Raw genomic sequence first — 12,375 nt, forward strand, 5'->3', positions numbered from 1 at the left:
ACTCTTTTCGACATGCTGGACTTTGTATCAATTCTACGAGTGGTGAGGTGGAAACAGAAACTGAGTTTGATAGCGACGACAATATACGGCGGAAAATGGCAGATCTTTAAACTTACGTCGAAGAAGACAATTGCCTACTTACAACCGCTTCACTCACAGATAAAGCAATTTTTGATTCAGTGAGAATCACTGAAGACTAAAAATAAGGAGCCCGAGCCTCCGCCGAGTATTAAAGAAGTTCTGGTAGCGGCTAAATGTTGGAATAATACTTCAACTTCACTTCACCAAGATGCCTCAATATCGCAAGGTATGAATAAAGTAAGTAAAAGATACAAAAAAGACGTCAGACAAAAATAACGGACTAAACGCAATAGCATTCGAATAAAATTCTTTTTTATGTACATTACTACTAATACTAGTCGGAAATAAACATTTTCTTTTTCTGATTTTTCATTTAACTTCAACTCTCTATAACGACATATAATACATAGTCCCTTCAGTCCTTCATATTGTATATCTACTTGTCTTAGTAAACACTTGATTGTATTTCGTTTATACTAGTAGTTGTAATATCTTTTATTACACCTACGTCTTACCATTGTTACTTCAGCTATGATTCAATATTTTCATTCTAGCTTCTCATTTAACATGTAGGAGATCGCTGATCACTAACTTGTCGGAAATTAAATTATGCATTTATTATATTAAAATATTTTGTTAAATTTGCCTATCGTATTTGACTATCGTACTATAATACCAGTATATTTTAATTTTCTTATGTAAAAAACAAATATACGTTGTGATACTCTGAACAGCGAAATAGTTTAAACGAGGCTATGTGGTCTATTTGTTAATAAGTATTACTCATTCGCATTTTCTCCGAGATTTACACTGGTACAAATAAACGTTTAAAATGTTATACCGAGAATAAACTAAGAATAATAATAAAATGTCTACTAATAAACCTGTGTAACTGTTCTTACTAGCTGCTACTTCTTATTCCAGCTGCCATCCTAGTATAAGTCTCACAAAACCTAAACCATGACTCACGGATTTTTTAATGAAATCTGTTTTGAGAGGTAACAAGTTCATCGTAGACTACATGGAGACTCTGGCTATGCATGCACTCCTTATTTATTTACACCAGTTCTAAATCGGACCACTCGTAAATAAGAAGCATACAATTAATTATTGGTCTGATAAATATACAAAGTTCCTTTGATAGTAGTATTATTTATTAACAATGACAACCCTGAATTTATGGACAATTTAAATGTAACCAAGTTAATGTGATCGGGTATTGTGCATTCTGTAATTGCATTGGTTTCGTATGCAAATTATGGTCTGAAAATTACCGTCCAGTTATAATTATCTTCTATACAAGAGTAATAGAATCGCTTTTGATAAGCAGTTATATTAGAGCCTTACCGTGTTAATCAGAAAAGCAACTCATTTTGTAAAGAACTTGTTACCCACCCAACTATCTTAGTTGAAATATACATAACTGCTTTCTTCTCTGACATATAATGTTCTTTTACCATATCTATAGTAGATATAATTACGACATTCACGCTTCATTATAATATATAATTAGTAATAAGTATTTTAAATTAATTTCTAATACTGCCAAATTATTGTCAGTATATATATAATCAGCGTTTTCCATCAAGAATATAATCATGAAACTAAAATATAGAATTATGATTGGTATTGAAATCCTTTTAGCTTTATTTAGAAGCACAAAGTGCCACTATCCGTTTAACATTTATATCAAAATCTCCTTTACTATTAAAATATGCACTGCCGGAAAAGATCTACATATAAGAGAGTTTATTGCAAACCGTGCTTGTATATTCACAAAGAGGTGCTTTATAAAGGATAGCATCTTTAAATTTTTGGACAATTCTATGAATTTTTTTATGTCGTTAGATTATATTGTTCGATCAGTCTTGTTCAGTCAACATTAGTGCTACTTTCCATCGTGGTCGCTCGTTCTATCGATATAACTTTTTATTTTTGCAATAACCACTCGCTCATACGATGGTGGTATATATATATATATCAGTATAAAAATATATTTGTAATGACTAAGGTTATACGTGTTTTACCTTTACCTCCGCTCTTGCGGTCGTAGTTTGTATACAATTATCAAAGCAGAAGCAGCAGTTTCAGAAATGACGGGATGCTTATGTAACAACTGACTTTTTGTAGTTGTCATCTTCATTTCGTCTTGTTCCAGATGTGCCTCAAACCAGCGAGCTTCGTCTGTCAGAGACATTCCCTCCAGCAGTTATTGCTAAGAGCGATGAGCCTAAAGTCTGCAAAGATGCTGACTGCATTCATACTGGTAAGTTGATTAGATGGATAACTGACAATATAGCTCTTTTATGTCATTAGTGTGTCACTATCGTTTCATTCATAATTAACAACAGAAGGTGGTAATTTCATCGTAATTGTATAACTGTATGACCGTATGGAGAATTCATACGGCGGTTATTCATTTACAAAGGTGCAATTACATCACGTAGGTATTATTTAATATCTGCCGAGATGAAGATTATACATATATTCACATTGAAACAATGGGTCGTTACTTACACTGATATTGCGACAGAAAATATACGTTACAAAAACTGAATCTATGCAATTCTTAAAATGAGAGTGTTAGGTAGTGCTAGTCCTTCTAGACTTTGCTTATATCTTACTTTCTTTTATAATAAAGGCTTTATTGTATCTATGTAGAACTATAGATATGCACACTTTAATCCAGGTAACCCTTAAAAATAAGTGTTGCTATTTTAATACATTTTCCAATTTGGCCCATTTCTTCAATCCCTTTCCATTTTTCCACGTGTCATCGGATATTTTCTTTTGAAAATTCTGCCTTCTCCGTTAAGTGGATAACGCACATGGTTCGATTCCATTCTGGGCCTCGTGCTCTAAGAAAACGACCGATACGTTAAAAACTTATTAGATTTATGATGTTAATACTCGATTAAAGATTTCTCAGAAAGCAATAGGAGTCATAATAACGTTGGAAAATCATGCCGTTCTTCCTAAGTAAACTAGGTCGCAAATTAGGCCAAATCCCGATAACTGGAAATTTAAAATGAATTATGGAACGAGAAATGCAGCCACATTTTATGGTTGCTTTATTTATTAAGTTTAAAACCGTTTAGGACAAGTTGCCTACTATAATCGTATAGTTTTAGATGTAGTCATTGGAAAAATAATGAGTACTATGATATTTTATTAAACATCATCAAACATTATTAGGATTTTGCCTACTGCTGAAGGCGATATATTTTGGGTTTTGGGTTTAGAAGTAATCATAATATTAAATATCAATTATATTACAGCATCAAAACTTTTACAAAACATGGACGAATCGGCTGAACCATGCGATGATTTCTATGACTTCGCCTGTGGCTCCTTCGTGAAGAACACCCGTATACCGGACGACAAAACCTCAGTGAACACCTTCTCAATCATTACGGATCAGCTACAGGAACAAATCCGGTCACTTCTAGATGCTCCAATTGTCGCTGATGAACCCCGCCCGTTCGTTCTGGCGAAGACATTGTACCAGGCTTGCATGAACCGAAGTGAGTATTTTGTCATGACTCATAGCGCAATATACTACATACATATATAATACACAACAGCTCGCCAAAAGACAAACGCCGTGAATTTTGATATAAATATTTGGATTGGAACGTCTAGATTATCTGTATTAATTAGCGTCAAATTCTTCTTAATTTAAAGCATGCAAGCATGTTGACGGGTTTTTATTTAACTTAATTATTAATTAAGCGAGTATCTGCGTTTCTATTAGCGTAGTAATTATTACAAAACAGCCGTATCTGATGTTGTTGGAACATTAGATTGATGCTGTCAGGTAGAACAATAATGTATCATGTAGACAAATTATATTTAACAATTATCTAATCTTTAGGACTTACTTTAACATCATTAGATGTTAAATTATGTACTACTATGTTTTAAGCTTATTAAAAATTATTTATTACCATTATTTTCCTTAAAATAATTATTATTTATACAGCCATACTAAATGAAAGCATTGCTGGCCACGTGACTACACGCGCGACTCTCAAAGTCGGTCGATTTGATCGAAGTTGTGTAATTTTTTAATTTTTTTTTATCACACGTTCAAAAACTGACGTCATGCAAAGAAAGCAACATGCATATGTTAAATTAATAAAACATTAAGGTATTGAAAATGCGCTACAGATAGTTTTATCAATTAAAAATTCCAAAAACAGGCTTTTTCGATTTTCTAATTGCTATATTCGTATACACCAAACAACATTCATTTCACACGCGAAGTCTAATGTCAAAATATTCTGTAATTGGTTTTGTGTAAACAGATACGCGGTCACAGCATTATAGTTATATTACAAGTGAAAGCAAACTTCCGTATTTGCACAACAGCGATGTTATAATATGCATTACACGTATAATACTGATAACCGGCAATATGTGTTATGTACTAAGGGTTATTTAGAAAAGGGAAAGTGGCACCAAGTTTCTACCCTAACATTACCCCCCCCCCTATATTGGTAACTGTTCTTCTTTTTCAGCTGCTATCGAAGCGCGTGGTATTCAACCGCTCACTGACATGCTTCGTCGCCTTGGGGGCTGGCCCGTGCTGGATGGAGAAAATTGGGATGAGAGATCGTTCTCATGGCAGGAATCTGTTTACCGCTTCAGACACGCCGGATACTCTGTAGACTACTTCCTGGACTTCTCTATCAGCGTGGACGTTAAGAACTCTACTAACAGGATAATTGATGTAAGTGACTAAATCTCAATAACATTTTTCACTTAGTTTTACATAGATGCCACTATAACTTAGTTTTTGTACGAATAATATCTAGTGAATTATTTGAAATATTCTTTTCAGTATTTACTTATTCTTTAATCGTTTATAGTACAGCATTTATAAAAGTTATACCTATACAGTTTTTAATTTAATTATTACGTGAGCCAAAACAGTTTACTCCATTTTCCTTTATATAATAGTTAGTACAAAATCTATAAATAAATGGAGACAAAAGTTTCCATCATGGTACAGTGGTTCAATTCAATGCGTTTAAATTAGTGTGTAATGCACTAATTTAATATTGCTAAAGGGAGCAAAACAAACACATGCGCCGTAATCACGACGAGACTTCAGATACTGACCGTTGGACACCTTAAATTAAAATAAGAGTTTAAACTTTGTAGTAAACGTTAATAAAACACGCGACACTTTACGTACACTTTTCTATAAAAGACAAAAACAGCTATAGATAAGCATTACGGTATGTGTTTGAATATGCAAGAAGTATCTGCGCCGTTGTTTAGAATAAATTATAAGATCTGCCCGTGTCTTGTTAAACTTTAATGAAATTTCTTATCCGTGGAGAATAAAGTAATAATGTCTTAGATACGGCTGTTTTTGTTTTTCGCTGGTGGATTACTTACCCTTCGTGAATTTTAACGAGTCTCTCATAACAACTACGCATATACACATAATATTTTTCTTCAGAGATGACAGTTGCCTGATTACATATCAGCTTTACATTTTAGCGTCTGCACGATTATCTGTATTATATTTTATTCAATATTCATGTCATATACGGCATATTGAAGCTTTTCTCATTTAAATTTTCAGTTGGACCAAGCATCTCTAGGCCTCAGTCGAGAGTACTTGAACCGTGGCTTCAAGGACAAGCTAGTCCAGGCTTACTACGAGTACATGGTGGATATTGCAACACTACTTGGCGCCGATAGAGCGAGGGCCGAGGTGGAATTAAAGGATTCCCTTCAGTTCGAAATTAACTTGGCTAACGTAAGTTTCGCTTAAAACGCCCCAAAATTATCAAAAACCTAGCAGTTGAGTACCTACAGATAGTCTTTAGTTAGTTGTTTCTAGCACAGGTATTAAAAAATATGTGCATACAAAATTCACAACGTAACATCACTAGCAACATTGTTTTGTTCACAAACTCGTTTGTTTCACGATTTGTCATTTGTTTAAATAACTTGAAACTGTTTAAAAATATTATTGAAATAAAACCCGTAGGAGCCGGCCAAAAGTCACGTACTTTATTCTAAATCGAACCATTGACTTGTTTTGTAAACAAAAAAGGTGACTCTATCACAAAGTCACGAAGTTTTGCGAGGCGTGAACTTCTTTCGGTTAGAAGGTTATAAACTAACTTTATATGCAATTACCAACCGTAATTACTACAAGTCGTATAATGGCCTGAAGGCACTTTTGACGGTTTAAGAGTTCTAGTTTATTCATTGAAATTTAATGATTCTTCAATTTTAGGGTAGGTCTTACCAGCAGACATTTCATTATATGATATTGAATTTCTCTTGAATGTGCTCAATACAAAGGGCAGAACTGTTCTGCAAGGTATTGAAGGATATCAAGGTCATGGTAAAAAGGGATTATTCTCTTAATTAATCATTAACATCGAAATAATTCGTGACTCGTGTTTAAATGTCAAACGGGATTAAACAAGATCAATAACTAACAAGCTTTCGTTGTATGATTCGAACTGCTTATGTGCAGTATTGTCATATATGGTCATAATGATCATTTACAGTCTTAGGGGCCTTACTACACAGTTAATAATTATTATAAATAAATTTGCAGATATCCTTGCCTTTGGAGAAACGTCGTAATGCTACGAGTCTATACAACCCGATGACAATTGCCGAATTACAAGAGAAATTCCCCAAGTCAGTTTAGTCATATTTATATACATTTTATAAATAAAAAGTGACACACTTTTTTACATTGGTTAAGATCTTCATAGCTGAGTGGCTCTTTTTGGTATCACAAAGTACTGGCTTTAATATTATATTGTTTTACTTTTTACTATAAGTTTTTATATGAATTATACAGAATCCCCTGGCTGACGTATGTAAACAAACTCCTCGCCCCTCACGTTCAAGTTAGCCTAGATGAAATTGCTATCGTCAACGTTCCAAAGTACCTTACAGATCTAGAGGTAAGTTTTCAGTTTAAAAATTAGCTTCGTTTAGTGTATCACCCAAAAACAGTTGATGATAGGTGTGTTAGACTTCAAAAAACAAAAACTATATCTTTCTTCTTCAGTCGCGCTTTTCATATCAGAAGGTCATATTAGTGACGCCCCATAGTTTCCTTCACTGGTTTCAGTTCGATTCCGATTAATATTTAATATCTGAATAATTTAATAAAGTTATCTAAAAGATTATGTTTCTCATGATGTTGCTTTCTCTTTCACTAGTAATGAAACTCAATAACTATCAACTAAAATACTAGATGTAATGTACAGTAGGTATCGTATATTATAGTGTTAACTAAATAAAAATTAACCAACTAAATAAAAGTAACAAGTGTATACTGTCTTTATACTAACAAAAGTAACATGTTTACCGTACTTCAGATTTTGCTAGAAAAGACTCCAAAACGCGTGCAGGCGAATTACGTCATGTGGCGAGTGGCTGGCGCGTCTGTGTCTTATCTAACTGAAGAGCTTCGTCGGAGACAGTTGGCTTATGTGACAGCACTTTCTGGCAAAACTGAACGCGAGAGCCGATGGAAGGAGTGTGCTGATACAACTAGTGCTAGGTTCGTAATAAAATATTATGCATTGCAAGGATGTATAGTCTCAAAAATACATAACTTTGTATTCATGCCAAATACGATATAAGTAGGTATTTTAAAAAATCTTCCTTTTTTTTCAGTATGTCGATTGCAGTTGGAGCACTTTACATTAGGAAGTACTTTAACGAGAAGTCTAAATCCAAGGCTTTGGAAATGGTTGATGATATTAGGTAAGAACTATTCTTATTTGTGTCTTGACTATCTCTAAGAAAGATGAAAATGTAATGTCACCGATAAAACCCCTATTGCGGTGTAAATCTGACTGGGATTTAGTTTCTAGATTTTGGATAGTGTTTATTATTATTTCTTGCGACCGATCTGAGTCCCTGTCTCTATTTGCGGCGTGCAAATAGGCAAACAACGGTTACTTACGAGGACGAATTGGCGTTTATCTTTTACAATTTCTGGTGCAAGATTATTGCATCGTGTATGCTTAAACCACTACCTTACATTATAGACAACAGTTCAGCAAAACACTGTCAGAGGTGGATTGGATGGATAGCATGACTCGTCAGGCTGCGCTGGATAAAGCACAAGCCATGGCCTCACATATCGCGTACCCCAACGAACTTCTAGACGATGAAAAACTAACACAGTTCTATTCAGGCGTAAGTAATTTAAATATTCTGCAAAAAATTATGACAAAGGCATGTTAAATGTAAAAAAAATATAAAAGAAACTTTTATGCCTTAGAGTACGTCACGTGGTAGAAAATATTCCTTCAATATAATATGGCAGGCGCTAAAATTATTAATTCTATTCCAGTTGGACATGTCTTCAGATAAATTGATGGAATCTGTATTAAATCTGACTCTCTTCGGAACTGAATATCTCTTTGGCAAGCTTCGTGAGCCCGTGAATAAAACCGACTGGGTCACCCATGGCCGTCCCGCCATTGTCAACGCCTTTTACTCATCCATCGAGAACAGCATTCGTAAGTTATATTATGATTACATATACAACCAACCAACATCTGCCTCTAATAGAGAGTACTCACAAATAATAGAAAACAATCTTTTTATATAAAATTTTAACAGGTATTCCAATATTCTAAACTAAAACTTTTTTCTTCACAAGTGACAAGTGTTGCCTGCCATTATTTACCTATTCAAACTTCACCAGGGCGTTATGTGTATGTAATAACGATAATATGCCTTATATGCCTCTAGGTCATGGGCTAGATCATAAAAGTAATGAACTGTTATTTGTCCAGAATTTCCGGCTGGTATCCTTCAAGGCACTTTCTTCTCGGCAAAGCGTCCAGCTTTTATGAACTACGGAGCTATTGGCTTCGTTATTGGACATGAAATCACTCATGGATTTGATGACCAGGTTTGTGTCTATGTATATTTTCAGATAATTTACAATAAATAACAAACCTGCTATTTATTAAGAACATTAAGTAATTATCACTTAACAAGCATGAAACATTTAATACGGTTTTGATTCTTATTACTTATTCTCCTATAGGGGCGACAATTCGATAAGATTGGCAACTTGGTAGACTGGTGGCAGGAGATGACCAAGCAGAAGTACTTGGAGAAAGCCAAGTGCATTATTGACCAGTACTCGAACTACACAGTCAAGGAAGTCAACATGAAGGTAACTAACCTCGGTTAAATTGAGCCTATATGACCTATCACAAGATGTTAAGTTTGTAAAATAGAAGTATTTTAGATAATCTAATAAATAGTGTCAAGTGTTCGTATCTTTTGTAATTACAGTTAAATGGCGTGAACACTCAAGGTGAGAACATTGCTGACAACGGTGGCATCAAGGAGGCGTACTACGCGTATGAGGCTTGGACTCAGCGACACGGTGAAGAGAGCCGGTTGCCTGGACTCGAAAAGTACTCCCCACGACAGGTTTGTTTTCTTTTTTAACTAGGAACAACTATTAGTCCAATTTTCACTGTAATGCAATTTAATTATTTAATTTGTATTATGGATTTATTATGAAATCTGTTTAATACGGTAATTATATATCATAAACTAAGAGGTAGCAGTACCTTGGACCGCACCAGTTACAAGTGATGAACGTTGGGTGTATTTTCATTAATATTCTTATTATGCATTTCCAGATGTTCTGGTTAAGCGCGGCAAACACCTGGTGCTCGGTCTACCGGAATGAAGCCATTAAGATGCGCATAACGACTGGTTTCCATGCACCCGGCCGCTTCCGAGTAATCGGACCCTTGGCCAACATGGACGAATTCGCCAAGGACTTCAACTGCCCACCAGGCTCTCCAATGAACCCACAGAACAAATGCAAAGTCTGGTAGATAGCGGCTTCCTGATAGAGGGATCGCAATCTTATTCAAGAGCTATGTTGAAACAAAACGAACTTGTCTTACCCTCTTTTAAAAATGCATATTTCATCACACCTCTTAATGATCAGTTATGGAAACCTTAATTGGGTGTTTTGATAAAATTTTCAAAAATTAAAAGTTTATCACACTTCATCCCCATCAGCATTAATCGAGGACAACCATTTCTATTAATTAAAAATGTTTCGTTGTTACCGGACAAAACAATGCTTCGTCAATGATGTAACTTTTCGATAGACCTTTATTTTAAAACACCATTATAACACGTTTAAAACATATCAGTAGTATCATATGTTGAAAAACATATTATCTTTTTGTATTCATACTCAATGTTATATTAGATTTACACATATTTATATACTTGAGGCTTATAATCCTTGTTTCCATTTAATATTCAAAATTACAAATAATATTCACTATTCCAGTATGAAGCTTTTGCTAAACGCGTTTGAGTGGTCCGGATGCGTAAGAATTGTATGTTATAATAATAACACCTACATATATTCACAACGTTAAAATACGTCGTTATTAGAATGAATAACGAAACTTTAAGCGGAAATAATGCTGTACGGATTATAGTTATACATATATAAATATATATATTAATACTTCTACACACACATTATATTGCACAAATAGAGTGCGTTACTCTTATGAATGTATTTTGATGTTGGTTTTAAAACGATTTTACGAAGTTGGTGGGATTTTAGACTGATGATGGAAATTGAACGGGTCTTAACTTTAGGCTTGTATATAACAAGTACAAATATTTCTCACTTTCAACATAAGAAAATCATTGCATACAAAATTACAAAGGATAAATCAATAACGTATAATACTTCAGGCTACGCTCAGACCATATAATATTGTTCATGGAACTCCGATATATAAAGTCTAATTATACCGCTTTAGACGTTAAATAAAAACTAAGATAGTCTTATGAAGAACTCTCGTTATGTTTCTCTCAGCAGTCGATTTTTGATGTTAGTACTTAAGTACCTTCTAGAACTTAAGATATAGTATGTTTGTTTATTCATATGTTTACATTTAGACATAAAGTTTTTCATGTTTCATTATGCTCACAGATTTGAATACGAAATACAATACAATTAATATTATTTCAATATACTCAACGGAGTAATTGTAAATGTATGAATAAATATTTGTTTTAGTTAGTAAAGTAGTTATTTATTACGTATAGCTAACAATAGCTCAGCCGAGCTAAATGTACTTTATTACTGATGTCGCTTTTATTCTCGTAGTATTTTATTAAATTTCATATCCGCTATGGACATTTTTGGCTTTTATTAGAAAAAATATTTATTATTCTGAGTTTTGGTATTAGAATTAATATTTGTATTAGACGGTACTGTTTATTAAAATACATACAGAGTTTACACACATAAATACACGACTTTTGTTTTTTTAACTGTAATATGTCAAGTTTCTTCAATTTCATAATAGTGCCATGAATTGCTGATTCACATTACAAATTAGAAATGTTCCACACATATTTGCACTCTTGACGCAATAAATTTTCTTACGCACCTGACAAACAGATATTTAAAAAAATCAACTTCTAAGTATTGATATTATTTACAATTAAGTTATAAATGTATTATCTTTTTACGGAATAAACGTTTAATAAAAATATTGTGTTGTTTATTTAAATTTAGGAATCTATAAATACTTGGTGAAATATTATTTTTAACTTTACCAGTAACTTAAATTTTATATACTAATATGTAAAAGTAACCTCAGCAGAGGTTATGAACTCCTGAGCTCTCGTAGAAGGGACGACATGCTTGAGCCAGCGGAAACTTCACGTAAATTTCAATGTATCAGTGCGGACTCAAACAGATTTCATTAAACTATTATTTCTTTGACTATCATCAGTTTGTAAGTGACTCTCTTAAAAGGCAAAAACTTTAATACACATTTTAACAATCTATAATAATATTTTCCAATAATAAAAATGTATTAAATACAATATTGAAACAAATGTAAAAAGGTTGGTCCCTGTGGCAGGGTATGTTTAACGCTAGTAGCATTTCCTCACTGTATTGTAATACTGGGGATAGTGAAAATAGTGGGTCATTTGTACCAGTCTGGTGGTTCTTTATGGGTCTTATGACGCAATGAAAAAAAGAAAATTGATGGTCATTAATTACGAGTGTCAAACAATTTGTTCCACAAAAATTATAGAACTTTCCGATAGTACTTAAAACATAAGAGTCGGCAGTGTCATGCCATACTTCTCCGGCATGACTTACCCCGTACGCCTTACCGACGCGAATACGTTAATTTAAAAAAAATACAACCAGTTAATGATCGTCGTGAAGCCATTTACGAAAATCATCGAATGGCATCATGCCATACA

The 12,375-nt window shown here is 33.7% G+C and overlaps 1 protein-coding gene across 2 annotated transcripts in view; it reads left to right on the forward strand.

Moving 5' to 3' along the window:
• Nucleotides 1-12,375, forward strand: part of LOC123718433 (neprilysin-2) — a 33,262-nt gene that overhangs the window by 18,871 nt on the left and 2,016 nt on the right. The window contains exons 4-17 of one of the 2 annotated variants that reach the window (XM_045674917.1): nucleotides 2,240-2,347; nucleotides 3,360-3,605; nucleotides 4,602-4,813; nucleotides 5,678-5,854; nucleotides 6,671-6,756; nucleotides 6,923-7,028; nucleotides 7,449-7,633; nucleotides 7,750-7,839; nucleotides 8,127-8,277; nucleotides 8,435-8,603; nucleotides 8,883-9,001; nucleotides 9,140-9,271; nucleotides 9,394-9,534; nucleotides 9,750-9,866. In XM_045674917.1, coding sequence (XP_045530873.1) covers nucleotides 2,240-2,347; nucleotides 3,360-3,605; nucleotides 4,602-4,813; nucleotides 5,678-5,854; nucleotides 6,671-6,756; nucleotides 6,923-7,028; nucleotides 7,449-7,633; nucleotides 7,750-7,839; nucleotides 8,127-8,277; nucleotides 8,435-8,603; nucleotides 8,883-9,001; nucleotides 9,140-9,271; nucleotides 9,394-9,534; nucleotides 9,750-9,866 — 2,039 coding nt within the window. Of the gene's footprint in view, nucleotides 1-2,239; nucleotides 2,348-3,359; nucleotides 3,606-4,601; nucleotides 4,814-5,677; nucleotides 5,855-6,670; nucleotides 6,757-6,922; nucleotides 7,029-7,448; nucleotides 7,634-7,749; nucleotides 7,840-8,126; nucleotides 8,278-8,434; nucleotides 8,604-8,882; nucleotides 9,002-9,139; nucleotides 9,272-9,393; nucleotides 9,535-9,749; nucleotides 10,753-12,375 lie in introns of those variants that run through there. The other variant, XM_045674916.1, reaches the window with a different exon arrangement.

Source organism: Pieris brassicae, chromosome Z (assembly GCF_905147105.1).
Source record: "Pieris brassicae chromosome Z, ilPieBrab1.1, whole genome shotgun sequence".
Classification (NCBI taxonomy): Eukaryota; Metazoa; Arthropoda; class Insecta; order Lepidoptera; family Pieridae; genus Pieris; species Pieris brassicae.